Below are 26405 nucleotides of genomic sequence, written 5' to 3'. Positions count from 1 at the left end.
GGGACCATCTACCTCCCAGGTTTCCCCCCTTTGGATGAGCTCATTGATCTCATCACCAGCAGGGTGTGGAAGGAGCTTGATACTGTGGAGCCGGCACGGTAATCCGCTGACAGATTTTTGAGTCTGCCTTCCGACAGGCAGTTTTGGTCGAAGGGCGTGCCAATCGATGCGATTGTGGTAGCTGCCGCAACAAAAGAAGAGTTGGCAGAGCAAAGTACATGTGTTCATCCCCCAAACCGAGAGTTCCAGGCGATCGACAGGCATGGAAAGTGGGTCTTTCCCTCAGCTACCTTTGGTCTGCGGGTGCTTAACTACTTGGCACATTTCACCTGACTCCAGAGGGACTTGGTCAAGGAGTTCACCAATTCCCTCTCTGAGTTGTTGCCTGCTGGTGAACTAAGTAAGGTCCTCCCAAACTGTCTACTCTCGCTTCCCTGTCCAATTCCTTAATGAGGGTGATCACCACCACTGCGGAGGGTGCCTCTTGAGTGGAAGGTACAGGCATCGCCATTCAGTGCTACACCTGGCTATGCCTTTGTGTGTTTGCAGAGTCCTTTAAGGCATCCTTCACCAAGGCCCTCTTTGATGGATCCACCCTCTTTGGTCCTACAGTCAAGGAAACACTCATCCGCAGTGAGCAGGAATCAAGTTGTCTACCCCCCCAGTGGTCCTTTTCTAAGACTCAATGGGGGACTAGGAAATTCTAGTTTTGGAAGTCACAGTCTGCCTTTCATGAAGCTCAGGATGAGCCCTCTTCGAGAAGTTGGGGGAGGGGGTTCAATGGCAGACGCTGCCGCAGGGGCAGAGGTGGTGCGCAAAGTCAGGGCTCCAAGGAACCCTTCTCTGAGAAGCCCTCCCATTGCTCCTTAAGCGCTGCCCAGCTGTCCTGCCCTGGAGGCAGTCAGGGGTTGTTTTTCTCTGCAACCTTTGGCCTGGGCAAATATTACAAGAGATTGCTGGGTGCTGAACATTATCATTTCCAGGGGCTATTTTATTCCCTTTCCTCAGTCACCCCATCCAATCAGGAAGTGGCTTCCCAATCCGCCACCCCATCAGAGGGAGTTAGCCTAGCAAGAAGTGCTCAAAGTTCCTCAGAAGAGAGCCATCCAATCGGACCTCCCAGGGCAACAAGAATCCGGAACTTACTGTCACTTCTTTTTGGTGCCAAAGAAGATGGGGGACCTACATCCAATTCTGGACCTCAGAGTTTTAAATCTCTATGTCCAGAAGTCCAAGTTCCAGATGGTCACTGTCCAGGCCATTGTGCCCCTTCTGCACAAGGATGACTGGATGTGCTCTATGGATCTTCAGGATGCATACTATCATATAAAAATAGACAGGCACTCCAGGAGAAATCTCCGCTTTCACGTTGGGACCTATCATTACAAGTTCATTACCCTGTCCTTTGGTCCACAGCCCCCACAGTGTTCACCAATTGCATGACAGTGGTCGCAGCTCACCTGAGACTGCAGGGATTCCAGGTTTCCTTTTCTCGACCATTGGCTCCTTACAGCTCCCACCAAGCATCGACTGGTCACAGCTACTTGGTACTTACTTCACCTACTTGACCAGCTGGGAATCACAGTGAATCTGCCCAAATCAAATCTGATTCCATCCCAAAATTTTGAATTTTTCAGAATTCAGCTGGACACTGCATCAGAGTTTGCAGCGCTCCCTCTCAGACGTGTTCATCTAATCAGAGCTCATGTTCAGTGCCTTCGAGATCTGACTCATTCTCGGGTCCATCTTAATCTCAGGGCTTTAGGGTCCATGGCGGTGGGGACCTATCTGGTGCCACCAGATTCTACATGAGGGTTCTGCAGTGGACTCTAGCAGTCTAGTGATCTTCTGTGTCTCATCCACTGATGGCCTCAATCCGTTTCATTCCAGTGTGCAGGCGGGCGTCATCTTCTTTGGTGGATTCAGTCTCCCGACCTTCTAGTGGGCAGACCACCCCCCCCCCCCAGTACCACCGTGACCTCAGATGCTTCCCTGTTGTGGTGGGGAGAGGGGGGCATTACCTGGGAAAGACAGTTCAAGGTATGTGGTCCTCAGCAGGGACCAAACTGCATATAAATGTACTGGAGATAAGAGCAGTGCTTCTCAAGTTGCAAGCTTTCCAAGACTGCCTCCCTCTGGGTACCATTGCAGTTCACACGGACAACATGGCAGTTGTGTGGTAAATCAGCAAGCAAGGGGGGCACATACTCTTATCCATTTTGTCACAAGGCCATGAGGGTGTGGGAATGGGCAATGTCCTTGGGGCACTTTCTTGCAACATACATTCCTGGTGAGTCCAACGTATTGGCAGACAGACCAAGCCTATGGGACCTAGAGGAAGTGGAGATTTCCTATCTGGCTGTTAAGGTCTTCCTTCTCTGTTATCTAATCTAGGGCAAATTCGATCTGAGGGGTTAGAGGGCAGCAAGGGATTGTGGGAGTGGGAGGAGCTTGAGCCTGGAAGCTGTCTGAAAAGTTGCCGGCTCAGATCAGATGTCAGATCCAAGACCCAAGAGTGATGAATAGTGGCATAGGATAACACAGATTCCAAGTTATGGTAAGTATATAACTCTTTAGAGCTGTGTCCTTTGTAACTGTTTCACAGGTGGTGTAATATAAGGTAAAGTCTCCTCTATTACAAGTTTAAGGTACTCATCTTCAGAGGTGCTAAAGCCTGGTTCAAGGAATGATTTGGAGATGTAGTGAAAGGATTTTTTTTGGGGGGGGGGGGGGTGAAGTTTCTTCTGCATCCCATGAAAATGACAGAGAAATTCATAACTCTGTATTGTTCTGTGTCGCATCTAGCCTGCTTATTAACAGTGTGGTAGTAAGCTTTCATATGATGTAGGTAGATGACTGTGGCTGTTAAGCCAGGAGACTGAACAATAAACGGGTGGAAATGTCAGGGGAAATGGTACACCTGGAACAACAGATGATGTGGCAGGGTGTAGTCCAAAGAAAAACTCACCAAACTGGAAAAGTCTGGCAGGTCCTCAATGTTAAGGGTATAGGGTCTTCTAGCACAAGTATCAATGAAGAAGGTGGGCAACAGAAATGCACCATTAAAATCAGGGAGTGTCCCTCTAGCCTAAATGCATACATTTTACTGCTTTGCAGGTGTTGTGTACTCCTGCCTCTTGACAAGGTCACTTGTACATCTGAGATCAGAGTTGCAGCTGGAATTCAGAAGTTAGTAAGGAGAAATGCACATTAGGTTTTGCAAATGTCTGTCATAATAATATAATTTTCTCTAACTCATTCCTTGTAAGAAGGAACTGAGTTTTTTGGGAAGAAAATTCAGTTGAGGAGAAAAGTAGCGTGACAGGGATTTAGACAACATGTTTTAGCAGAAGTGTTAAGAAGCAGCAGCAGCATTTAGTTTAGGCTGTAATTTCTTGCCCCTACCCACCTGTCATTTGTTTTTATCAGAAGTTTTGAAACTGTACCACACTTAATATGGATTCTGTCTGGTAATGCCATCTATCACATTGTCAACTATCTTTTTTCCCCAGTCTGAGAAATTAAAGTCATTGTGTTCCATTTCAATGCATACCTAATCTAGCTGTGTTTGATTAAATCAGAATGTGTCACTTAGAGTGCATGTGAAAATGACGGAGTGGGAAACATAGTGACTGTGTGGGGGAGGGGGATGGACCAGATTTGTCAGACCTCTGACACAACCTGTAGTTAATTGTATGGTGGGTGGAGAGTTGAGTCAGACCCTGTACATATAAGTGAGTGCTATAATGGAAAGTGCCAGTTTAATAAAATGGTCTTCATCAAGATTTAGTGTGCATTTCTACCCTGGCTAGCCAGCATTTAATAGAAGCAGTGCTGTAAAAGGCAGTGGGTCACAAATGAAAATGCTGTACTGCAAAGATTTGTTATGTACCTTCTAGCCTTGTCTTTACATTTGAAGTTTCTGTGCAAAATTATAAGAGCCTGATGTTGAAAATGCAGATTTTTTTCAGTGACATGTAGTCTTTGCAAACCCTTAGAGGACAGTTGAAAATTTTGCATTTTAGACATTTTGACGACACACCGCTTCTCCAGCCTTGCTTTCTCTGCCCCTCTTCCTTTTCAGATTTGGTGTACCATGACAGCAGTCATCTTTTATTATCTTCATCTAGTTAAGTGGGTCATCAGACCATTTTTCAGCCACAGGCCAGAGCCAGATCATGGTCAAATGGGGTCCTAGTTGAGGTAATGGATCCCCCCCCCCCCCAGCCATTCCAGTATCCCATTACTTCTCTTTCTCCAGTTTGCCATAAACACTGTTCAAAAACCTATCAATGTGCATGCTGTTTTCTTTACTTCTACAATGATTACAGCCAGTTGGATTTAATTTAAAACTTCTATTTCAAATTTTGTAACACAAACACTGATATTAATTTGCTAAACAAACAGTACAGTCAATGAAAACATTTTGCATGAAGAGTAAACTTTTCTGCCCTTGAAACTCACATTCATTGAAATTCACATTCAAAGAAAATGCATGTGGCCAGTGGCAGATTAAGTTTACCTTTGAGCTGTTTTCAAACCATAGGCTCCTTGCGTATGTTCTTAGGACCATGTGTACATGCATGTGTTTTTTGAGTCACCTTCCTGTTTGTACTAAATTATATTCCTTGTATAATAGAGCAGAAGAGGTTGCTACTGCCAAACAATTGTACATATCATAGTTTCATCTACAAATTCAGTGCTTACTGCCCTTGAAGAATTAATTTTCCAATGATGCATTTAAAAAAAAACTTGGTAAGCTGCTAATATTGCAATAGGGAATGGCTGGCAAACTGACAACAAGTTCATAGTTACTGTGCATCTCATCCAAAGGAGGAGACACACAGGAGTGCAGCACTCCTATCCCCCTTATAGTGCACCGCAGCACCAGCAATCCAACTACATGGTGTGGGAGTAGAACCCACAGCCTTCTACACCAAAAGTAAATATGTTACCTTTTGTGCTACTAACACTGCTTTCAAATTCTACAGCACAATCACCGACTGTCATTTGCTAAACCAAACAGTTCAAAAAGGAGGGGGAACAGTAGCATCTTAGAAATCTATTAAAGTAGACCAAAGGTCCTTTCTGTTCCTCAGTACATACAAATTAATTCCTATGATGGACAGATACAAATGTATCTTTATTGCATATCTTTAGTGTGTTTTCAACACAATCGCATTCAGAGCCTTAGCCTGGCTCATCTAGCACCCGGTGCCTGTTCCTGATACAGCACCCCACCCCCAACCCTTCCACTCTTCAAGTGAAGAGTGAAAAAAGGGACTTCAGCTTGCACTTGTTTAACCAAAGTGCCTTTCTGTGCTGGCATTTTGGAACATAAAAAAAGAAAAAAAAGATCATGGACTGTTTGACCACCACCACCACCACTGGGCTCCTTCACTCAACCCTTAATTCAGTACTGATCACATCAGGATATCTTTATTTGAAATGCCTTTGTGTCACACACACCATTTTTGTAATCTGATGTCATTCTAGAGCATTCTAATATGTCCTTAGTGAAATGTTTTACTATGAGCATTTAACATGTTTGTGTGGTTTAACTCTCTTCTTAGTCATTATAGAATGTTGCTATAGAATGTTGTCACGCACTCCATTTAATGTGTTATGTCTTCTTTACTGCCTTTAGCCCAGGTCAGGTGACCATTTGAAATTTCAAGACTCATTTTACTAAGTCCAAAGATAAGGAGACCAAATAGCCGAAAATCTCACCTTTTATCTAGTAAGTCCAAAATTGCCTTTTCTCAGAATGTTATTGTTGTTGTTGAGTCTTTCGGCTTTTCCCGGTTAGAGGTCGCCACAGCGGAAATCCGGTCCGCTAATGATTGGCAGTAGAGTTTTACGTGCCGAGTTGCCAGCCCTGACGCACAACCTTCAACGAACGCATGCCCATTCATGCATGTCTCCACACAGAAGACGCTCTAGCTGAGAATCGAACAGGACAACGTCTTACTGTGGAACAACAACGCTACCGCAGCACCACCACCGCACAGAATATTCCCTTTTATTCTAGATATGGAAAACAGAGGTAATAACAGAAAGCTCGAGTCAGATTTGGTATTCCTCCTGTGAACCAGAGGGTGACAGGACTAACAAGAAACACAGAGTACAAAGGATTAATCCAGATAAAAATTACTTTAGCTAACCGATCTAGAAGACTCTCTCTGTCTCTGATGCCCTCTCTGCCGGAGGAAGAAAGACATCTTGTTGAAGTTTCAAGTAGTTTATTTAGAAGAACAACATGCGTCCACCTAACTCCTTAATTGAATAAACCACTTGAAACTTCAGCAGAGGGTATCAGAGAGAGAGGGTCTTCTATATCTGCTAGCTGGAGTAATTTTGGACTAATCCTTTGTACTGTTTTTTTTATCCTAGATATGGTGATGTCAGAGTTAGTACATATGCGTGTGTGTGTGTATTTATATATGGTGTGTGTGTGTGTGTGTATTTATATATGGTGTGTGTGTGTGTGTATATATGTGTGTGTGTGTGTATATATATATATATATATATATATATATATATATATATATATATATATATATATATATATATATATATATATATATATATGTGTGTGTGTGTGTGTGTGTGTGTGTGTGTGTGTGTTTGGTGGGTGTGGGTGGGCTTGCCCCTGTGCAAAAAAAAACAACAGTATTTGATATTTGGTGTCATGCATTTTCTGCTTTTTTCCAGAATCTTAGGACTTAGCACAGCAAGCCTTGAGATTTCAAAAGGGTGCTCCCAGGTCTTGACTGAAAAAGGTTTTGCTTCCCTGCAAAATCAATGTGTTTTAATTTTTTTTGTTTGTTTCTTTTTAGTTTTGCTTGGCCCAAGATGCTTTCTTAGTGCATGAATAGTAGTATTCAACATTTATGTTGTTGATGTATCGTGCTCCTCACTTTGCATGTCGGCATTCATTTTTTTTTGAGTCAAATAAGGATAGCTCTAATGCACACACATATACACCTCATATCTGGGCAGTCTACTCCGACACAACCACACCTGTTACTTCCCCTCCAAGTGGGACAGACGAGCTTTGGTAGGTTAGGGGAAGGGTCCTAAGAGAAGGACCTTTGCACAAGAACCCCTGATCAATGCTGGTGTATTAAAATGCAGTTTAACCTTATTGTAAAACTTCTAATTAGAATGAGGGTTGGAATTTCCTTCTCTTACCCGATAACTTTTGAAATTCTTGATTTAGCTTTAGAAAATATTTGGAAATGCACATGATGTTACATATAATTTTATTATTTTTTTCTTTTGTGCATCAGAGTAGAAAAGACGAGAGTTTGATCACTAGTCCTACCTGTTCATGTTTTGCACATTTTAGCATTTTTAAATTTTCAGATATTTATTAACCACATGGCTCTTGTGTTTCTATTGGGTGGAACTGTCATTTAATGTCCTTGAACTGACCTGCCTTCACAGCCATTAACTTTCAAGTGTTTCATGTGTAAAGAATAGCTTTTAAAGTGGATTTCATGTGTAATAAATATGAGGGAAGCATTTTACAGAAGGAAATTTATCTGAAGGAATCTAATCACCTGAATTCAGATGGCAGACAGGTTTATCAGACTGCCCTCTTCCATTTGTGTATGTTTGTGACAACAGCTCAGGTACCTTAAACAAACAAAGCTGGTGTTTGTTTGCAGTTATGTTGTGAGATTTTTGACCACCATCAGTCTTGAACTCCTTGGATTAAGCTGTCCTGGTTGCTTTGCAACTAGTCATTGTGGGGAGCATGTCTGACCGCTTGTCTCTATAGTTTAGGATTCTCTTACATAGATCCCATCTGTGGTTGGTCATTCTTGAGTTATTTTGTACTAGTGCAGTGAACTCTGTGTGGTCCATTGTGAGATAGCTTTGTCACTTATGAATTGGACTGCATTCAGTAGCTGTATGATCTGCAATATGAATAGCTAATGATTGTCATCCTTCAGCAAATGGAAGGTTTTGTGCTGCTGGAACAGTGTGGTAATGACAAGTACCTAATTGTTGGTTTTCCTCTGTCTTTAGTAAAGCTTTTCTATTTTATTCCATTCATTAAGGTTTTTTAATTGTGTTATGTTTTTTTTTTTGTTAATCTTTATGTTGGTGCAATGCTAATTTTTGTTTGCGCAATTGATTACTGGCACCAGTAGCTTTATTTACGTGTTCTCTTGGTATTGCTTGACATCTTGATGAACACATATAATTAAGCATTTACCTTTGATTAGAATATATTGAGGAAAACAGACAAGTAGCTTTGGTAGTAGAGAATTACTGCATGACTACTTCTCTTAACTGTTCATATTTTTGCCTCATATTTCTGGTCTGTTCCTCATAAAATTTGTGGCTTTATATCATTAATGACTGAAATCACTGAATAATGGAAGACGTCTGACTTTCAGACTTCAGATTCATCAAAAAATGCATGCTAACACAAAACATTTTATTCTATCAACGTTCTAAGTTTGTAAGAGAAATATTTAAAATCTGTTATTATTTTTGGGCCTTTGTCACCCTATTGTTTGTAGTTCTGTACAAATTTCTTGCTCTGAGAGTTGAACAGTGTGCTACTTGTTAAAAGGTCATACAGAACAGTTGGCCGAAAACATTGATATGCAATCACAGTAGTGAATCAAATTCATTTTTTACATGTAAATTGGCAAAAAATTCAACTTTTCTTTAAGATTTTATCAGAGTTTTAGAAACATGTCGTGACGACATGCTGATAATTGAGAGTATTAATTGTTTTCACACATGTTACAGAAAGCTGATGTTGAGGATGACCTTTTTAATATTATGCTGATTCTTCATTATGATTGAAATGCTAGAAATGCATGTGCCATGCTTGCTGAATAAGGTGTAGTGCGTGCTAAACATTAATTGTTTGTGTTTATACATTATGGTATAGTCTACAGTTTGGGATTTTGTGATTGCAGCAGTTATTTGTTGTTTGACTAAGTTCATTTGAATCAAAGTGTGGTATGAAATCATGCTGCCAAGATGTTTAGCTACAAGTAATAAAGGTAGCAGTAGTAAAAAATTTTGAGTGAGGAGGAGTAATGGTGAAAAACATCCAAAGCAAATGCCAGAGAAATCTGTTCATGACGGTCACTGTCAAATATCTGTCATAAAATGGTTAGTAAGATGAAAATTTGCAAGAACAGAGAGAGTACTGGACTGTGTAGGTAGGTGAGGAGATGGGCAAGTACATGAGGTTGTAGAGTATGAAACAAATAATGCAGCTAGCTACTTATACCAAGAAAAAAAAAACAGTAGCAGAACTGTGGACCCTGAAGAAGTGATTTCACTGATCTCACTAATCAGTTATGGGAAGAGTAATTAACAAGGAAGAGAGATATTGAGTGAAATCAGAAGGCAGAGATTGCTTTACATATTTCCATGGAAACAGGCTGTGAATCACTTAGAGAAATGCAGAATTTAGTTAAAAACAAAGCATAAATGCAGAGGCCCCCCCAAAAACAGAAAACAAGGGATGTTATGTAGTCCTATCTTGCCTACATTCTTACCCGTGGGTTCAGTGCCGAATATCGGCTCAGATTCGGCCAAACTTTTCTAGCTCAAAGTCTTCTATTGGCTGGGCTAAGCAGGTATCCCATGGTGCACTGCTCCATATCCCCAGATCTTGTTTGACGCTCATGTAGCTCGGGCGTGGTCTCACTCTTGGCTATGGCTAAGTACCTTTTTTCTTGTCTTGAAAAAAAAGGTTTTCGGTAGTGTGCTTGTTTGTGGTATCCCGATAACTGTTCCCTCGGGCAAGGCCCGTTTCAGTTAGAGGACCTAGTCCTTTCGTCCTGTCTGTTCGTCAAACCGTTTAAGTTAGAGGTTTGGTTTCTGTTCTCCAACCCTTGTACTCATTAACCATTTTAGTTAGAAGTTTTTGACATAGTTGTCTCAGTGTGTGTCACTAGTGTGTGTTTACTGTTTCAACTTATAACTGATTCCCGCGTTATTTGTGGTGTTGAGCGTCTGTGAGTTTTTCTTGTCAGACTTTCTCTTAGGCTGCGTTGTTGGTGTTTCTTGTGAAATATGTCTAAAGATTCCAAAGAGCACAAACCTTCGGGTTTCAAAACGTGCTCTAAATGCGGGTACAAAATGTCCATCACTGATGGGCATTCAATTTGTGTCTGTTGCCTGGGAGCCATTCATCTGCAGGAGTCCTGTAGTTTTTGCCATGCGTTCAGTCCCAGAGTGCTCCAAGAGAGAAAGAATAAGCTGATCCTAAAGGGACTCTTGAAACCCTCTTTCGAAGAGGCCTTGGATTCTTCTCCCAGTGCTAAGTCTAAGTCATCCAAGTCTAAAAAGACATCTCCGGTTCCGTCAGCTTCATCGGAGCCTCGGGAGAAAGTCACAAAAATTGCATCGACCTCCTCGCCTCCACTGTCCTCGGGCCGCAGGAGGTGTTGGTGTTGATGGAACCAGTGTCTGCTCCTATTATATTGGAACCTCTTTGGAGCCGATCGCCCAGTCTCAGACCAGTCTCTCCTGAGAGGAGATCTCGATCTCCCTCCCTGTCCTCCAAATCCTCCAGGACCCTTTCGGATGTGGATGTTGATAAGGTGGTCCAGAGGCTCCTACAGTCACCGGTTTTGGCAAAATTGTTTTCGGCTCCGGCCCAGTCGGCTCCGGAGCCAGTTCCGACCCCTGCTTCGATGATTCCTCCTCCGAGCGCATCTCTGTCTTCGGAGCCGGAGTGTTCCGCACTGTGTGATGTTCCTAGTCCGGTTCCGATGGCCCCTCTGGCTCCATCGGTACCATCGGCTCCAACCCCATCGGCTCAGTCCTCGGGGTTTGGGACTCGGGATTCTTCAGTCAGGCCCAAGGAGGACATCTCGTGACATATTTCGGTTCCGAGTCTCCCTCTCGGTGCCTCGGCTCAGGGAATTCAGACTCCCGTCATGGTCTCGGAGGCTGGCCGGTCCTTGGATTCGGGGGGGACCAGCCTTCGAGGCCATGCGGACTGCGCTGGCCAGATCGTCAGCTACATCAGGCAGATCGGTCACTCTGTCCGCCACCACTCCGGTGAGAGCCTCTGATCACCACCTATCCATGGATAGAGCACCAAGGCCTAGGGATACCCCCACGAGTGGTCCCCAACTTTCTGAGGGCCCTTCAGAGTCCGTGCCTGAGGGACCCCCAAGAAAAAAACGTGCAAGAGGAAGCACATAGACTCCCAGGATGAGTCCCTCACCTCTGATACTGACCTCGAGGAATTGGAGGGGTCCCCCAAGTCATCCTCTGATAATGTTTCCTTCTCCGACATCCGGGAGATACTGAAGCAAAGAGGTGACTGGCCGTCCAAAGCCCCTTCCGAGGAGGAGTCCGTCTTCCTTAAGGCCTTTGGTGCTCAGCCCTCCGCCTTCTGGGTGTCCCCACCCTTCGAGCTCCTTGATTTAATCTGTCGAAGGGTGTGGGAAAACCCTGATTCTGTGGAGCCCATACCTAGGCATCCCAACAAGTTTCTTTCTGCTCTCCAGGGTAAGGAGTTCTTGTCCAAAGGAGTCCCTGTAGATGCCATGGTGGTGGCGGCGGCCACTCAGAAGGCAGTAGCAGAGACCTCTTCCTCCGTCCATCCTCCTAACAAGGAGTCTAGGACCATGGACCGGTACGGGAAGCGTACCCTCTTGTCAGCTACCTTTACCTTACAGTCGCTGAACTATCTGTCTCATTTCACTCGGCTCCAGAGAGATCTCCTCAAGGAGTTAGGAGATACTCTTGCAGGTAACGTCCCTGAGGCGGTGGCCCAGATGGTTAACGCCCAGGTGTCTACCCTCAATTCCATTGTCAACTCATCCATGCGGCTCATTTCGTATGCAGCCGAGGGAGCGAGTAGGGCAGCAAGCTCAGGAGTCGCCCTTAGAAGGCAAGCCTGGCTGTGCCTGTGTCACTTCGCGGAGGCCTTCAAGTCTTCCTTCACTGACACCCCCTTTGATGGTTCTTCTTTGTTCGGAACCAAAGTGAAAGACACCCTCACCAGGTGCGAGCAAGAGGGAAAGACCCTGTCTGCCATAGGGGTCCGTTTTTCCCTTCCTTCTAGGCCTTACCCAAAGGCCCAGCAGGGTGGGAAGATGTGGTTCAAGAAATCAGATGTTTTTTTCCTGCCGCCCAAGGTGAGTCCCCCTCCAGAGGCAGAGGAGGGGGAGGTTATTCAGGGAGATGCCGCCCTAGAGGCAGAGGGGGCCCCCGCAATTCGGGAGACCGTGATTCCTTTCGCGGCTCTCCCTACTCTCGTTCCTGAGGGAGTGCCTGGCTGTGCTTATCCGGAGCCAGTCGGTGGTTGAATTTCGTTATATCCAGAAGCCTGGAAAAGCATCACCCAGGACCGATGGGTATTACGAATAATTTCCGGAGGTTACCTCATTCCGTTTACATCAGACCCTCCATCAGTCAGAAAAATCCCAGACTTTCCACCCAGTCAAAGTGATCAAGCAGCCTCAGAGGTTTCAAAGCTGCTAGGAAAAGGAGCCATCCAGAGTGTCCCCTCAGACCAAATCGAATTAGGGACTTACTCAAGATTCTTTTTGGTGCCGAAAAGAAAAGGGGACCTGAGACCCATATTAGATCTCAGCCAACTGAACAACTATGTACAGAAGTCCAAGTTCAGTATGGTCACAGTACAATCGATTCTCCCATTGTTGGGAGAGGAGGTATGGATGTGCTCCATCGACCTCAAGGATGCTTACTACCATATAAAAATGGACAGGGCATCCAGGAGTCACATACGCTTCCGACTGGGAGCCAGTCATTTCCAGTTTCAAGCACTGCCCTTTGGTCTCACCACAGCCCCCAGGGTGTTCACCAAGAGTATGGCAGTGGTGACGGCTCACTTGAGACATCAGGGATTCCAAGTGTTTCTGTGTCTGGATGACTGGCTCCTTACCGCCCCCACCAGGCATCAACTAGTCCAAACCAGGAACGCTACCATTACTCTATGTCAACAGTTGGGCATAATACTAAATTGGGAAAAATCTGCTTTGTTGCCCTCGCAGCATGTCACCTTTATAGGCGCAGAATTAGACACCATTCAAATGCGAGCATTTTTACCGTAGGAGAGGATCAGAGTCTTACAACAACAAATACACATCCTGATGCCCCTGAGGAAAGCGAAGGCAAGATGGGTTTTCCAACTCCTGGGGACCATGGCAGCAACAATTATGTTGGTCCCTCTAGCGAGATTGCACATGAGACTTCTCCAATGGCTTCTCTTTGTTCAATGGTCTCTCCATAAATTTCCACTTTCTCACCCCATTTTGCTCACGGACAGATGCAAACAGGACCTCAGTTGGTGGCTTTGCACCAATAATTTGGACGGGGGAAGGCCCTTCGTTCCACCCATCCCGGTTGCCACAGTGACCATGGACGCCTCCCAGATGGGGTAGGGGGGCATTATCTTGGCAGGACAGTCCAAGCCACGTGGCAAGATCACGAGATACATCTGCATATCAACGTCCTAGAGATGAGAGCAGTGCTATTTGCATTGCAGGCACTTCAGAGCTTTCTACCTCTAGGGACGATTGCAATACACTCGGACAACATGTCAGTAGTGTGGTATCTAAACAAGCAAGGGGGAACCAGATCTTACCCCCTGTGCAGAGAGGCCATGCGAGTGTGGCAGTAGGCAGCAACTTCCCAACGTTTTCTGGTGGCAACGCACATTCCGGGGAAGTCCATGATTGCGGACAGGCTAAACAGAGCCATTCTGATGCCTTACGAGTGATCCCTGAATCGTCTAATTACAGAACAAATCTTCAGCAGATGGGGTCAGCCTTGCTGCGACTTTTTTGCCAGCCCCCTCAATGCCAAATGCAGCAACTACTTCACACTGATCCCCCCACAGGGGGAGTCACCCAAGGACGCTGTAGTTCACGATTGGCCCTCCGGTCTGCTTTATGCTTTCCCTCAGTTTCTCTTGCTGTCAAAGGTGATTCAGAAAGCGCAATCCTTGGGAAGCAGAATGATTCTGATTGCTCCACACTGGCCTAGTCAAGTCTGGTTCCCTTTTCTTCAACCATACATTATGGACACACCTTGGATTCTGGACCCTCAACCAGATTTACTGACACACAGGTCGGGACAATTCCACCCCTCTCTGATGACCCTCCAGTTGACAGCCTGGCTACTCCACTTCCGTCATTAGTTAGGCTTAATAAATTTTCACCGGAAGTGATTCACATTTTATCTTCCTCTCATAAGCCATCTACTAGGAAGATTTATTCCAGCAAATTTAAAGGTTTCCTATTTGGGCGCATATCCAAGGAATTGATCCTTACACAGCTCCAATTGTTTCAGTCTTGGAGTTTTTGTCTATGCTTTTCCGTCAGGGTTCCGCATCAGCTACCATCAAAGTTCAATTGGCTGCGATCTCTAATTTTCATGTGGCTAATGAGCCTAGTCTCATGGCTCATAGATTCTGCAAGGCTTTCCTGAAGGGTACTCTGTTACTCTGTCCCCCGGTCTCCGAACCTATCATGCCCTGGGATCTCAATTTTGTTCTACAAGCCCTTACCTCACCACCTTTCGAGCCTGCAGCTACCTGTGAATTGAAATTCTTGACCTGGAAAACAGCCTTCTTAACAGCAATCACTTCAGCAAGGCAAGTTTCAGAAATTCAAGCCCTCTGTATCAAACCTCCATACTTAATCTTCCATAAGGACAGGGTTTCTCTTAGACCAAACCCTTCTTTTCTTCCTAAAGTGGCTTCCGTGTCTAATCTTAATCAATCCATTGAGTTGCCTGTATTCTTTCCTCAATTTTCAAACAAGGCAGAATTTAAATTTCATCAATTGGATGTACACAGACAGTTATGTTTCTATCTGCACCGAACAAAAGATATCCAGAAGTCGGATCAACTATTTGTCTCCTTTTTGGAAAACAAAATTGGGTCCCCAGTCTCTAGGGTCACCATATCCAGATGGATATCTAGTTGCATCTCTTTCGCCTACCAAGCGGGAGTAAAAGATCTGCCATTTCCGGTCAAGGCTCACTCTACTCTGGCTGTTTCTACATCTACAGCCTATCAGGCCAGATTGTCAATGGATGATATATGTGCTGCAGCTACTTGGGCTTCTCCTCACACATTTGTTGCTCATTACAAATTGGACGTGGTTTCTAGGGGCAGGTCGTCCTTCGGCTCCACAGTACTCAGGAGTATTTTCCTGTGAGCCACCCAGGATGTAGGTGCTAGGGACGCTGTCCCACGGGTAAGAATGTAGGCGAGATAGGACTACATAACATCAGGAAGTTATGTACTCACCATAACGTTCGATGTATGTAGTCCATCTCGCCTCACATTCTTACTTACCCTCCCACCTTCCCCCTTCCTGGAGGATCTGGAGGTTAGGTTTTTATTTACAGAGTTCCCTTTACTTTAGCTTATTCTTTTTATCTGGATGGTTGTGTATGCATGGGGTATGAATGAGTATTGCAGCAAACTAGATCTGGGGATATGGAGCAGTGCACCATGGGATACCTGCTTAGCCCAGCCAATAGAAGACTTTGAGCTAGAAAAGTTTGGCCGAGTCGGAGCCGATATTCGGCTCTGAACCCACGGGTAAGAATGTGAGGCCAGATGGACTACATACATCGAACGTTATGGTGAGTACATAATGTCCTGATTCTAAGTCTACGATCCTTATGTGCATGTGAGTGGGAAAGGACTACCAGAATTTCTGTTAAAAGAACAGAAAACTTATATGCATTAGTCATGTGTGGACAGTTGGGAAGTATTCATATTGCTATAGTATGTGCACATTTTTTATCTTGTCTGTCCTAAAAGGAATTATAACTCTAAAACCATACTCCTTTTTCTTTCTTATAGATGACAGAGTACCTGAATGCCCAAGAATCTGCTAAAGCTGCCAGGGTAAGTTTTATTCAAACCAGAATCTCAAGTTTCATGTACAACTACATGGGATTCTTACTTTTCAAATAGTTGTCTCTCTAGTGTTGTGAATATGGTTATTCTTGTACAGAATTTTGAATAATGAATGGGCATTTGTGTGTTTAGTTAAACTTAATTTGTAATTTGACTTTGAGACCTTCCTTGGGTCCTGTGGTTGATTACATCCTTTCCACCAATCAGATCTGCATCTTTCTACTCCAGGGTTCCATATTTGGGGAGGGCTGCATACCCTTGATAACTTACCTGTTGATGTCACTTGGCAAATAAGCAAACTCATTCACCTGTCCCTGTCATTTGTATTTCATTGCTCCCCATTTTAGTTTTCTGTCTTTGCCATCATCATTTAAGTTCTTTACTACTGATTCAGCATACTTTGGCCTGTATTCCTCACAATTTTCCTGTGTTCCTTTATGGTAAGGAGTTGGTGGACATTCTAGACATTCCTATATGGACTTGGGTATGCAGTCTTGAAAGCCTTAAGGCACATGTAATCTGCTGATGTCATCATATTCAGTCTGCTACTGCTGTCCTCAGGAAGGGCAGATACCTGTTATATGCCCCAAGCTGATTGAAGCATACCAGACAACAAGTTCAAAACTTCAGTTGAGAGTAGCAGAGGATACATTTTGAAGTTTAGACCCCTCCGTTGTGCAACTCCTCAGTTCAAATTTCAGTTCTTCCTAATGGAATTGCCACTTGGGGAATCCTCATGGATGTTTTGGAGGCTGGACTTGAGAACACTCCCTTCCAAGCCCTGTGGACTCCCAGGTGGCCTTTGCAATTTGGATAATTGTGAAATAAGATCATTCACTTTGAACCTACATATCTTATTCAGAGGTATGTGGAGGCTATGGGTGCTGACGGAAGATCCCACAGTAACTAAAGAGTCCATGCTCTAGTGCTGGGAGGAGAATTCCTTTCCTAGGGGTAGTACATTCCAGAAATGTTAGCACTTGCAGTATGTTGAGAATGGGATAAGTGAGAGTCTAGTTACAGTAAAAGATATTTAACCTACAGTGGATATGAGAAGTGTACACAGCCTTGTTAAATGCCAGGTTTTTGTGATATAAAAAAAATGAGACTACAATAAATAATTTCAAAACTTTTCCCACCTTTAATGTGACATATAACCTATACAATTCAGTTGAAAAGCAAACAAATCTGTTAGGGGAAATATATAAAAAATAAAAAACCTACAATAAGCTGGTTGCATAAGTGTGCACACCCTTAAACTAATACTTTGTTGAAGCATCTTTTGATTTAATTACAGCAGTCTTCTTGGGTAGGAGTCTGTCAGCATGGCACATCTTGAGTTGGCAATATTCGCCCACTCTTCCTTGCAAACGCGCTCCAAATCTATTACATTGTGAGGGCATCTCTTGTGCACAGCCCTCTTCAGGTCACCCCAGAGATTTTTCTGCTGGATTTAGGCCATTCCAAAACTTGAATTTTCTTCTGGTGAAGTCATTCTTTTGTTGATTTGGATGTATGTTTGGGGTCATTGTCATGTGGAAAGGTGAAATTTCTCTTTATCTTCAGCTTTATAGCAGACACCTGATGGTTTTGGGACAAAAGTGACTGGTATTTGGAACTGTTCATAATTCCCTCCTTCTTGACTAAAAGCCCCAGTTCCAGCTGAAGAAAAGCAACCCCAAAGCATGATGATGTCACCACCATGCTTCACCATGGCGGTGGTGTTTTTTTGGTGATGCGAAGTGTTGTTTTTGCGCCAAACGCACCTTTTGGAATTGTGGCCAAAAAGTTCAACCTTGGTCTCATCAGACCATAACACATTTTCCCACATGCGTTTGGGAGACTTGATGTATTGTTTTGCAAATTTTAGCCAGGCCTGGATGTTTTTCTGTGTAAGAAAAGGCTTCCATCTTGCAACCCTACCCCATAGTCCAGACATATGGAGAATACGGGAGATTGTTGTCGCATGTAGTACACAACCAGTACTTGCCAGAAATTCCTGCAGCTCCTTCAGTGTTGCTGTAGGTCTCTTGGCAGCCTCCCTGACCAGTTTTTGTCTTGTCTTTTCATCAATTTTGGAGGGATGTCCAGTTCTTTACAACATCACTGTTGTCACTTATTTTCTCCACTTTTTGATGACTGTCTTCACTGTGTTCCATGGTATATCCAATGCTGTGGAAATTTTTTTGTACCCTTCTCCTGACTGATACTTTTCAACAATGAGATACCTTTGATGCTTTGTAAGCCCTCTGTGAACCATGGCTTTTGCCATAGCAGGCAACTGAGTAAATGTGAGGAAATTCCTGCTAGGACAGCTGAATTTTATTTGGGGTTAATAAGAGTCTCTCTAATTGATGGCAGGTGAGTACCCAAGAAGACTGAATGCTGTAATGAAATCAAAAGGTGCTTCAACGAAGTATTAGTTTAAGGGTGTGCACACTTGTGCAACCAGCTTATTGTACGTTTTTTATTTTTTATATTTTTTCCCCCTAACAGATTTGTTTTTCAATTGAATTGTACAGGTTATAGGTCACATTAAAGGTGGAAAAAGTTTTGAAATAATTTATTGTGGTCTCATTTTTTTTATATCACAAAAACCTGGCATTTTAACAAGGGTGTGTACATTTTTTAAATCCACTGTATGTCAGTGAACACAAGTGACCCCAGAGAAGATGAATCGTATGGCAAGTGGGTGTTCAATGTCATGTCTTTATAAGTTGTTACTTTTGATTCTGCAATTTGTTTTTCAGGCATATTCATTCTATCATATCCGTTCTTTGTTTTCTTTTTTTTTCTTTTCATGTATAAATTGGATTTTATGCCGGAGACTTTTAAAAGACTTCAACAACAACCTATGATCTTTGCACCCTGCTGGTGGCAGTGGTGCTGTTTGAATTGGAGAAGTAAATTTAGAAAAGATAAATATATTAAGTTTTAGCCCAATGTTGTACCAATTTGGATGCTAGCTAGCAGATGAAGAAACAGAGTAGGATGACCATTTTTATGATCTCAGAGTAATGGTAATTTGATAAATATGTTGATAAAATATGTACAAGTGCATCTAGAGTAGCTGCTAGCATTCGCCAATGTAATACATAAAGAGAAACACATATCTGATGCTGTTTTTTCAATAAGCTAGTTAAGACAATGCTGAAATGTGGATCTCCTGGTCTTCTTGTAATGGAGAGGCAATCTTCTTAATAAAATAGAGCGGGTACAGAGGAGCTTTACAAGGGAAATTAATGATTTTTGAAGGTCTCTTCTGTGAACAGAGGCTGAAAAAATTAAATATATATTCTCTTGCAAACTGGAGAAGTCAGATTGATCTAATTTTATTTAAAGCCTTATAATACAGCTCTCTCTGCATTAACATTGGACATTAACACACACACAAAAAAAGAAGCAGAGAGGCCACTGAGAGGAAGTTTATTAAGACAAAAATGTAAAGAAACTGTTAAGACAAACTGGTTGTGTGATAGGCCAGTAAATATGTAGAATGGTTACTTAGTAAACTCAAGTTGCTAAGACACTGGTTGAATTTAAGACTAAGTATAGCCTTCAAGTGATGATTGTCCAAGTCACCAAATAAAAGGCGGGCATAAAGTTAACTTAGCATGGCCACTTCTTATAATATATCAGTATTAACATACGGGGGAAACATATTGCATATGCTTAACTTATTTATTTTTAATTTTTTACTGGAATATGTTTGCTGCGGATGTGTACTGATCAAAGACGGCCTAATTCAGGCACAGCCCAGATTCACCACTTCATTATATGGTTTAAAAATGTCACTAAATAAACATGTTTTCTGTGTTTGTAAAATAACTCTAAATAAATATGTAGAATGCATGTAGTGGATCATAAGAATCCCATTTCAGTCTGAATATAGTGGTTCTGGTATCTTAACTCATTGTTTACAGAGGAATCCATGAGTACATCTGACTGAATGTATTTAAAAGGGGAATCACTATAGGTTCATATGTTGTTACTAGGTATGCAGTCTAGAATACCACTGGGTAAAAATTGGTTCTTGTTATTTGGTGGAGTGTACTGTGTTACTCCAAAATGCACAACCTTTAAACACAAAAGCTTGTACATACTGACACAAAGCTCATTATAACCTCTAAATCTGTGTACTTAAGGAGATTGGTAATTTGTGCAAACATGCAAAATTCAAAAGCAGGCATTTCCCTGCACTCCCTAGATGTTGATTCTTACCTTGAAGTTGCTCCATCTCAAGGAAAGAGCGTTTTTTTCATAAACCCTGAAAGCCATGATTGCTCTTTCTGTGCTGCTTATGAGAGACGAGGGAGAATTAATACTATTTCAAGCCTTAACAGATTGCTGGAATGAGTTGTGAGAAGTTACATTACCAGCAGCAAGCTGACATTCTCAGACAAATAAAGGAGCAAATGCAGCTCTAGCAAGTCAGAGTTAACCTAATTTGCTGTTTATAGCAAAGCTTCAAACTCTAGCAAGGGCTAACAAGCATCACCCCAATCCATTTTCCCGTATTCCACCCAGAAGGCATAAGCAGCATTGACAGCTGTCTTTAACACAGACCACTGACTATGTGAGTGACCTGATGATATAGCGCTGTATATTCGCTCATGTCTTGACTCAGACATTTCTCACACATGCAGATGTTCATCGTGTTACACTGCTGCAGTCATTACACTTGGGTTATCCTGCCGTCAGGCGGTCCCGCAGTCGGCCAGAGTTCCAAAGTCTTGGTCCGGCGTCGGTTGCTGTTGCTTCTTCCCTGACATCAGTGTGCCAGGGAAGATGCATCCAATGCCATTTTCTTCAGTCTTTCTTGCCGCGTGGTGCCCGAAGCAAAAGCAGTTCGCAAGTGCTGGTTGGCCGACTCCTGAGATTTTCGAAGTCGAATTTCAGATCCGAAGTCTTCAATAAAGCTAAGTACCCCGTTGGGGAAACTTTTTTCTTGCCTCAGACCGATGTCAGAAAAAGTTAATAATTATATTTCTTGTGGGAGGCAAATACCTCATAAGGACTTCCATTCTTACTGTATTCCATGCCTAGGCCCTGATCACGACGTCACTAGTTGTCGGTTTTGTGCTAGATTTAACAAATGCACTATGAAACGACATTTTGATTTTGCTTTGCACTACTTTGGCAGAAGGTTCAATTATACAATGCCGTTGGAACAACCGACGACTGCAATTCATAAAAAACGCAAAGACAAGGATAAAGACAAGCATCCGAGGTCCAAAACTGACGAAGCCTCTTCTAGGCCAGTCGCCGGTTCTCAGTGAGGCGCTTTCACAGCCCCTGACACCCGCTACCTCAGAGCCACAGGCCGCCTCTGACTCCCACGTGGAGACCTCTAGGCCTCTGGAAACTCAAGATATTGGGCCTACGGAAACTAATCCCTCAGATGGGTCCGGAGCCGCTGAGCAGGCATCGGCTTCTGAGGGTGTTTTCAGACCTTCACAACTTACCATTAAAGCAACAGCCAAGACAAAAACACCATTAAAGACAAAGAAGCAAGTACAGCATTCTCCTGGACAGTCCTCCATGCCTAAGAAACAGATGCTCAAAATGGCCGAAGACCTCATTGCTCTAATCAGGGGTTCCCATCCCCCTCCTGAAAAAAGGCCTAGGCAGGATACAGACTATGATTCCTCTGATCAGGTTTCCATTTCCTCTGATTCCTCTTCAGACCAGGGATACTCTCTACCCCCCTATGAGGACTCTGATGCCAAAGAATCTATCCCTTCAGCCTCTCCTCCTGAGGATTACTCTTTTGGGGAAACTTTACATACCATGAGGAAGCATTTCCATTGGGAAAGTCAGGATTATTCAGAATCCAAGAAAAGGCTCAGGGACTTCCTTTTATTGCCTCAGCACAGGCCCCTTGCTATTCCACCTGTGTTAGATATTGTGGATGATGTGTTCTCTGAATCCAGCTTATCTCCTGATTCTTTGCCTCCTGCTCCAGCCAAGCCAGATAGGTATTAGTGTCCCTGACTCTCACAACTTTCTTTATAATAACCCTTCTGCTGACCCAGAAACCATTTCCCAGGGTCCCAAAGGGGTTAAGGCTTCCATTGCAAAAAATCCTGTCCCCTCTGACAGAGATTCTACAGCATTGGATAGATGGGGCAAGAAAGTTTACACTTCTGCAACTTTAGCAGTAAGGGCTTTAAATTGCCAGTTTCACATGCTTAAGTACCAACAATATTTAATGGCTCAGTTAAAACAGAAAATGCTTACAAGCTCAGAAGCTCCTGACTATAAAGAAATGCAGGATTTATTGCATGCAGTTGAACAGGTGGGAAAACGTACTCTGCAATGTGGTTTTGATTCTTTAGTGGCCTCTTGCAGAGCCGCAGTTACACGTTCTGTGATTCGAAGACATGCTTGGTTAAAAGAACAGAGTTTACCTGACAATGTTAAGGCAAAATTATTGGAGGCCCTTTTACAGCATGATACCTTGTTTGGTGTTAAGGCAGAAGAGGTGTTAAAGAAAATGGAGGATAAAGCTAAATCTATGCAAACAGTCAAAGATTTCTTACAGGTACAGCCACCTCGATTTAGCAGAAATTGGCCTACAAAGAATTGGTCCTTTCCAGTGTCAGACAGGCCACAGAGAGGCAGATACAGACACCCAAGAGGCAGATCTCAACCCCAAGGCTCTTACAGACATGACAGTGGGGTACCTCAACCCCAAAAGGAGGTGAGGACAAGTCTCAACCTTACAGGAAACAGTCCCAATGACTTCCCCCTTCGTATGCCAAGCACTTCCCTTTTGGCAGCCCCCTTAGGGGGGAAACTAGCACTTTTTTCTCAAAATTGGCAAACAATCACCCAAGACAAATGGGTTCTGAATATTGTGTCTCAAGGATACAGGTTCCACTTTCACACTTTACCAAGGCTAAAGGGAATGCCAAACCTGCCACAAAATCAATGGGCGGAGACTCAAAAACTAATTTCAGCCTTCATGGACATGAGAGCTATTCAAAAAGTACCGAACCAGGAACAAGGACAAGGATTTTACTCAAGACCCTTCCTGGTCCCCAGAAAGGACAAAGCCTGTAGACCCATACTAGACCTTTCAACTCTAAATACTTAACCTGGATGTTCCGAAATTCAAAATGTTAACACTACAGCAGCTTCTTCCCATGCTGGGCAAGAAGGCTTGGCTGGTTACTCTGGACCTCAAGGAGGCATACCTGCATGTCCCTATCAGACAAGATTGCAGAAGATACCTCAGATTCAAAGTGGGTACAATGCACTACCAATTCTCTGCACTGCCCTTTGGCTTATCTACTGCGCCCAGGGTCTTTACAAAGTGCCTGGCACCAGTAATTGCATTCTGCAGACAAAAAGGAATTCAAATATATCCATATCTGGATGACTGTCTCATTCAAGCAGAGAAAAAGGACATTCTTCTAAAGCATCTTGCATTTGTAAAAAGGCTGCTAATTTCTCTAGGGTACACAGTAAACGAAAAGAAGTCAAAACTAGTGCCCTCACAACAGATAATATTCCTGTGTGCCAGCTTGGACACAACGGCCCAGATGGCTTCTCACGCCAGACAAACAAGGACAACTGACTCAATATTTTCAATTACTGGCAAAAAAGTCCCATCTCCCTGCAAGAAAGATTCTGCAGGCCCTGGGATTCATGGCATCCTGCATACTACTAATTCCATATGCCAGACTGCATATGAGGAAATTACAATGGTACCTAAAAAGTGTTTGGACTCAACACTCTTACAGTTTAGAAACAGTAATACCAATAATTCCCTGCCTACAACAGGAGTTTCGATGGTGGGCACAGACATGTCACCTCAACAAGGGTCAGCCTTTCATTCTACCCACAACCAGGCAGACTCTAACAACAGATGCTTCGGATTACGCCTGGGGAGCACACATGGTAGGAAAATGTATTCAGGGCAAGTGGACCACAGACCAAATGCATCTTCACATCAATCAAAAAGAGATGTCTGCTATTCAAAATACCCTAACAGCTTTTAAGGACCTTCTGCATCCAGGACAATTATTATTAAGGACAGACAACACCACAGTAATGTGGTACATAAACAAGCAAGGGGGCACTCATTCTTATCCCCTATGCAGGCAAGCCATGACCTTGTGGAACACAGCTCTAACTTATCAAGTTCATCTGCAAGCACAATTCCTGCCAGGAAAGAAAAATACTCTGGCAGATGATCTCAGCAGAAATATCATGGACCCTCACGAATGGAAATTGAATCCACAAATCTTCAGCATGATAACGCAAAAATGGGGGTGCCCAGACATAGATCTTTTTGCCTTCCCACTGAATTGACAACTACAAAAATTCTGCACAATGACTTACCACACACAAGCATGGAAAGTGGATGCTCTTTCATTCAGCTGGAAAAACCTAAAAGTTTATGCCTTCCCACCACTGCCTCTCCTTTCAAAGGTACTCCTAAAAGCCAGACAAGAAAAAACACAGATGATCCTGATTGCTCCAGACTGGCCACACCAGCACTGGTCTGGTACCCAATCTTAAAGAACTTAGCTCAAGACCCAACATGGATTTTGCCTCAAATTTCACACCTCCTGACTCAAAAAAAAAACAATCAGATCCTGCACGGTCAGCTCAAAACCCTAAACCTGGCTGCATGGCAGATTCATTAGTCAAACAGGCAACACCTCTCTCCAAAGCTGTTATGGATGTCATTTTGGAGGCCAGGAGGCCTAGCACCAGGAAATCTTACTCAGAAAAATGGAAGAGATTCTGTGCCTGGAACCAGGCTCAAAGCCTTGACCCTCTTGTCCCAAACATTCCTCAGATTTTACAATACTTAACTGAGATGCTGGACAAAGGCCTATCCTTCTCATCAATTAAGATCCATGCCTCTGCAATCTCAGCTCATTACAACATGGATCCTCCTTTATTCTCTCATCCCTTGCTAAAGCAGTACCTCAGAGGGGCTAAAAACATAAGACCACCCCGTAGAGCACAAACACCACCATGGGACCTCAATTTTATTTTGGAAAAACTGACCTTGCCACCTTTTGAGCCAGCCAATACAGCCGATCTAAAATTTTTATCATGGAAAACAGCTCTGCTCCTGGCAGTAACTTCAGCACGAAGAGTCTCAGAGCTACAGGCATTAATGGCAGTGGAACTTTTTATAATATTTCATCAGGACAGGATTTCTTTAAGGACAAACCCTACCTTCATGCCAAAGGTGGTATCTAGTGTGGCTCTTAACCAAACCATCCATTTGCCAACCTTCTATCCAAACCCCCAGAATAAAGGGGAGAAACTTCTGCACTCTTTGGACCTACACAGGCAGCTACGCTTCTACTTGGACAAAACAAAAGCTTTCAGGAAAACTGAGCAACTGTTTGTAGCATATGCTGCAGGATCACAGGGCAAGGCTATCTCAAAGCAGACTATTCCCAAATGGATAGGACACTGTATTCGTTACTGCTACACACAGCATGGAAAATCAGTCCCTAATAACATTAGGTCACATTCTACCATAGCAACAGCCACCTCAACAGCTTTTCTCAGAGTACCAACCAAGGAAATTTTGGAGGCTGCAACTTGGAGTTCAGTGCACACCTTTACCAAGCATTACCACTTGCCTCTTTACTCTAAATCCAGAGCAGGATTTGCCACTGCAGTTCTGCAGGGCCTCATAGCCAATCCTAACTCTTTATAGACCAGCCACCCAACCTTAGCTTTGGGATTCTACCCAAGTGTAATGACTGTAGCAGTGTAACACGATGAACATAGTACAGTTTTGTACCTACCATAAATGTAGATGTTCGAGTGTTCACACTGCTGCAGTCCAGGTTACCCTCCCTCCATCCCCTCTGTCCTAGCTGGACTTATACCTTTCTATCCTATACAACCTTTGTGGTGTATTTGCTTGTAATTGAAGGTATTGTTTTATTAGCAATATGTATTGCCTACCTACTTGGGGGCACCTGACATCTGGGGCAAGAAAAACTGAAGAAAATGGCGTCGGCTGCATCTTATATATCCCTGGCACACTGACATCAGGGAAGAAGCGACAGCAACCGACGCTGGACCAAGACTTTGGAACTCTGGCCGACTGCGGCACCGCCTGACAGCAGGATAACCCAAGTGTAATGACTGCAGCAGTGTGAACACTCGAACATCTACATTTATGGTAGTTACAAAACTGTACTTTCCTTCAGAATTTTAGCTTCTGTGTAGCACACAAATACCTCTAGGACTGAATGGAGGGTTGTCGTTAGTACTGGAAAACAGGTTTGTATGTCTACATTTCCATGTATTTTAGCTGAATAAATACACTCTGCCAAAGCCATGAAGGGCATAGGGCTACCATATTAGGATCTGGAAGGAAAGCAGTATTTGCCACTGTAGTGTGAGGATTAGTTCTGCTTGGCTGCAGTAAGTACTAGTGATGTGTTTCTTTGTAGTTTGGTATGGAATGCAGGGGCCATCTAGGAAATATGGCACATCATGCAAAGGATGCAAGGCA

The 26405-nt window shown here is 43.4% G+C and overlaps 1 protein-coding gene across 1 annotated transcript in view; it reads left to right on the top strand.

Moving 5' to 3' along the window:
- The window catches only part of SND1 (staphylococcal nuclease and tudor domain containing 1), a gene marked incomplete in the record, with an annotated part of 3811866 nt that overhangs the window by 3740467 nt on the left and 44994 nt on the right, over positions 1-26405 (top strand). Inside the window, 1 exon segment of the mRNA XM_044088623.1 lies at positions 15845-15889. Within this exon segment, the coding sequence (XP_043944558.1) occupies positions 15845-15889 (45 nt within the window).

The sequence above is a fragment of the Protopterus annectens genome, chromosome 11.part0, assembly GCF_019279795.1.
Source record: "Protopterus annectens isolate FY-2018-M chromosome 11.part0, PAN1.0, whole genome shotgun sequence".
Taxonomy (NCBI): domain Eukaryota; kingdom Metazoa; phylum Chordata; order Ceratodontiformes; family Protopteridae; genus Protopterus; species Protopterus annectens.
The sequence above is the reverse complement of the archived record's forward strand: the minus strand, read 5'-3'. Positions and strand labels throughout refer to the sequence as shown.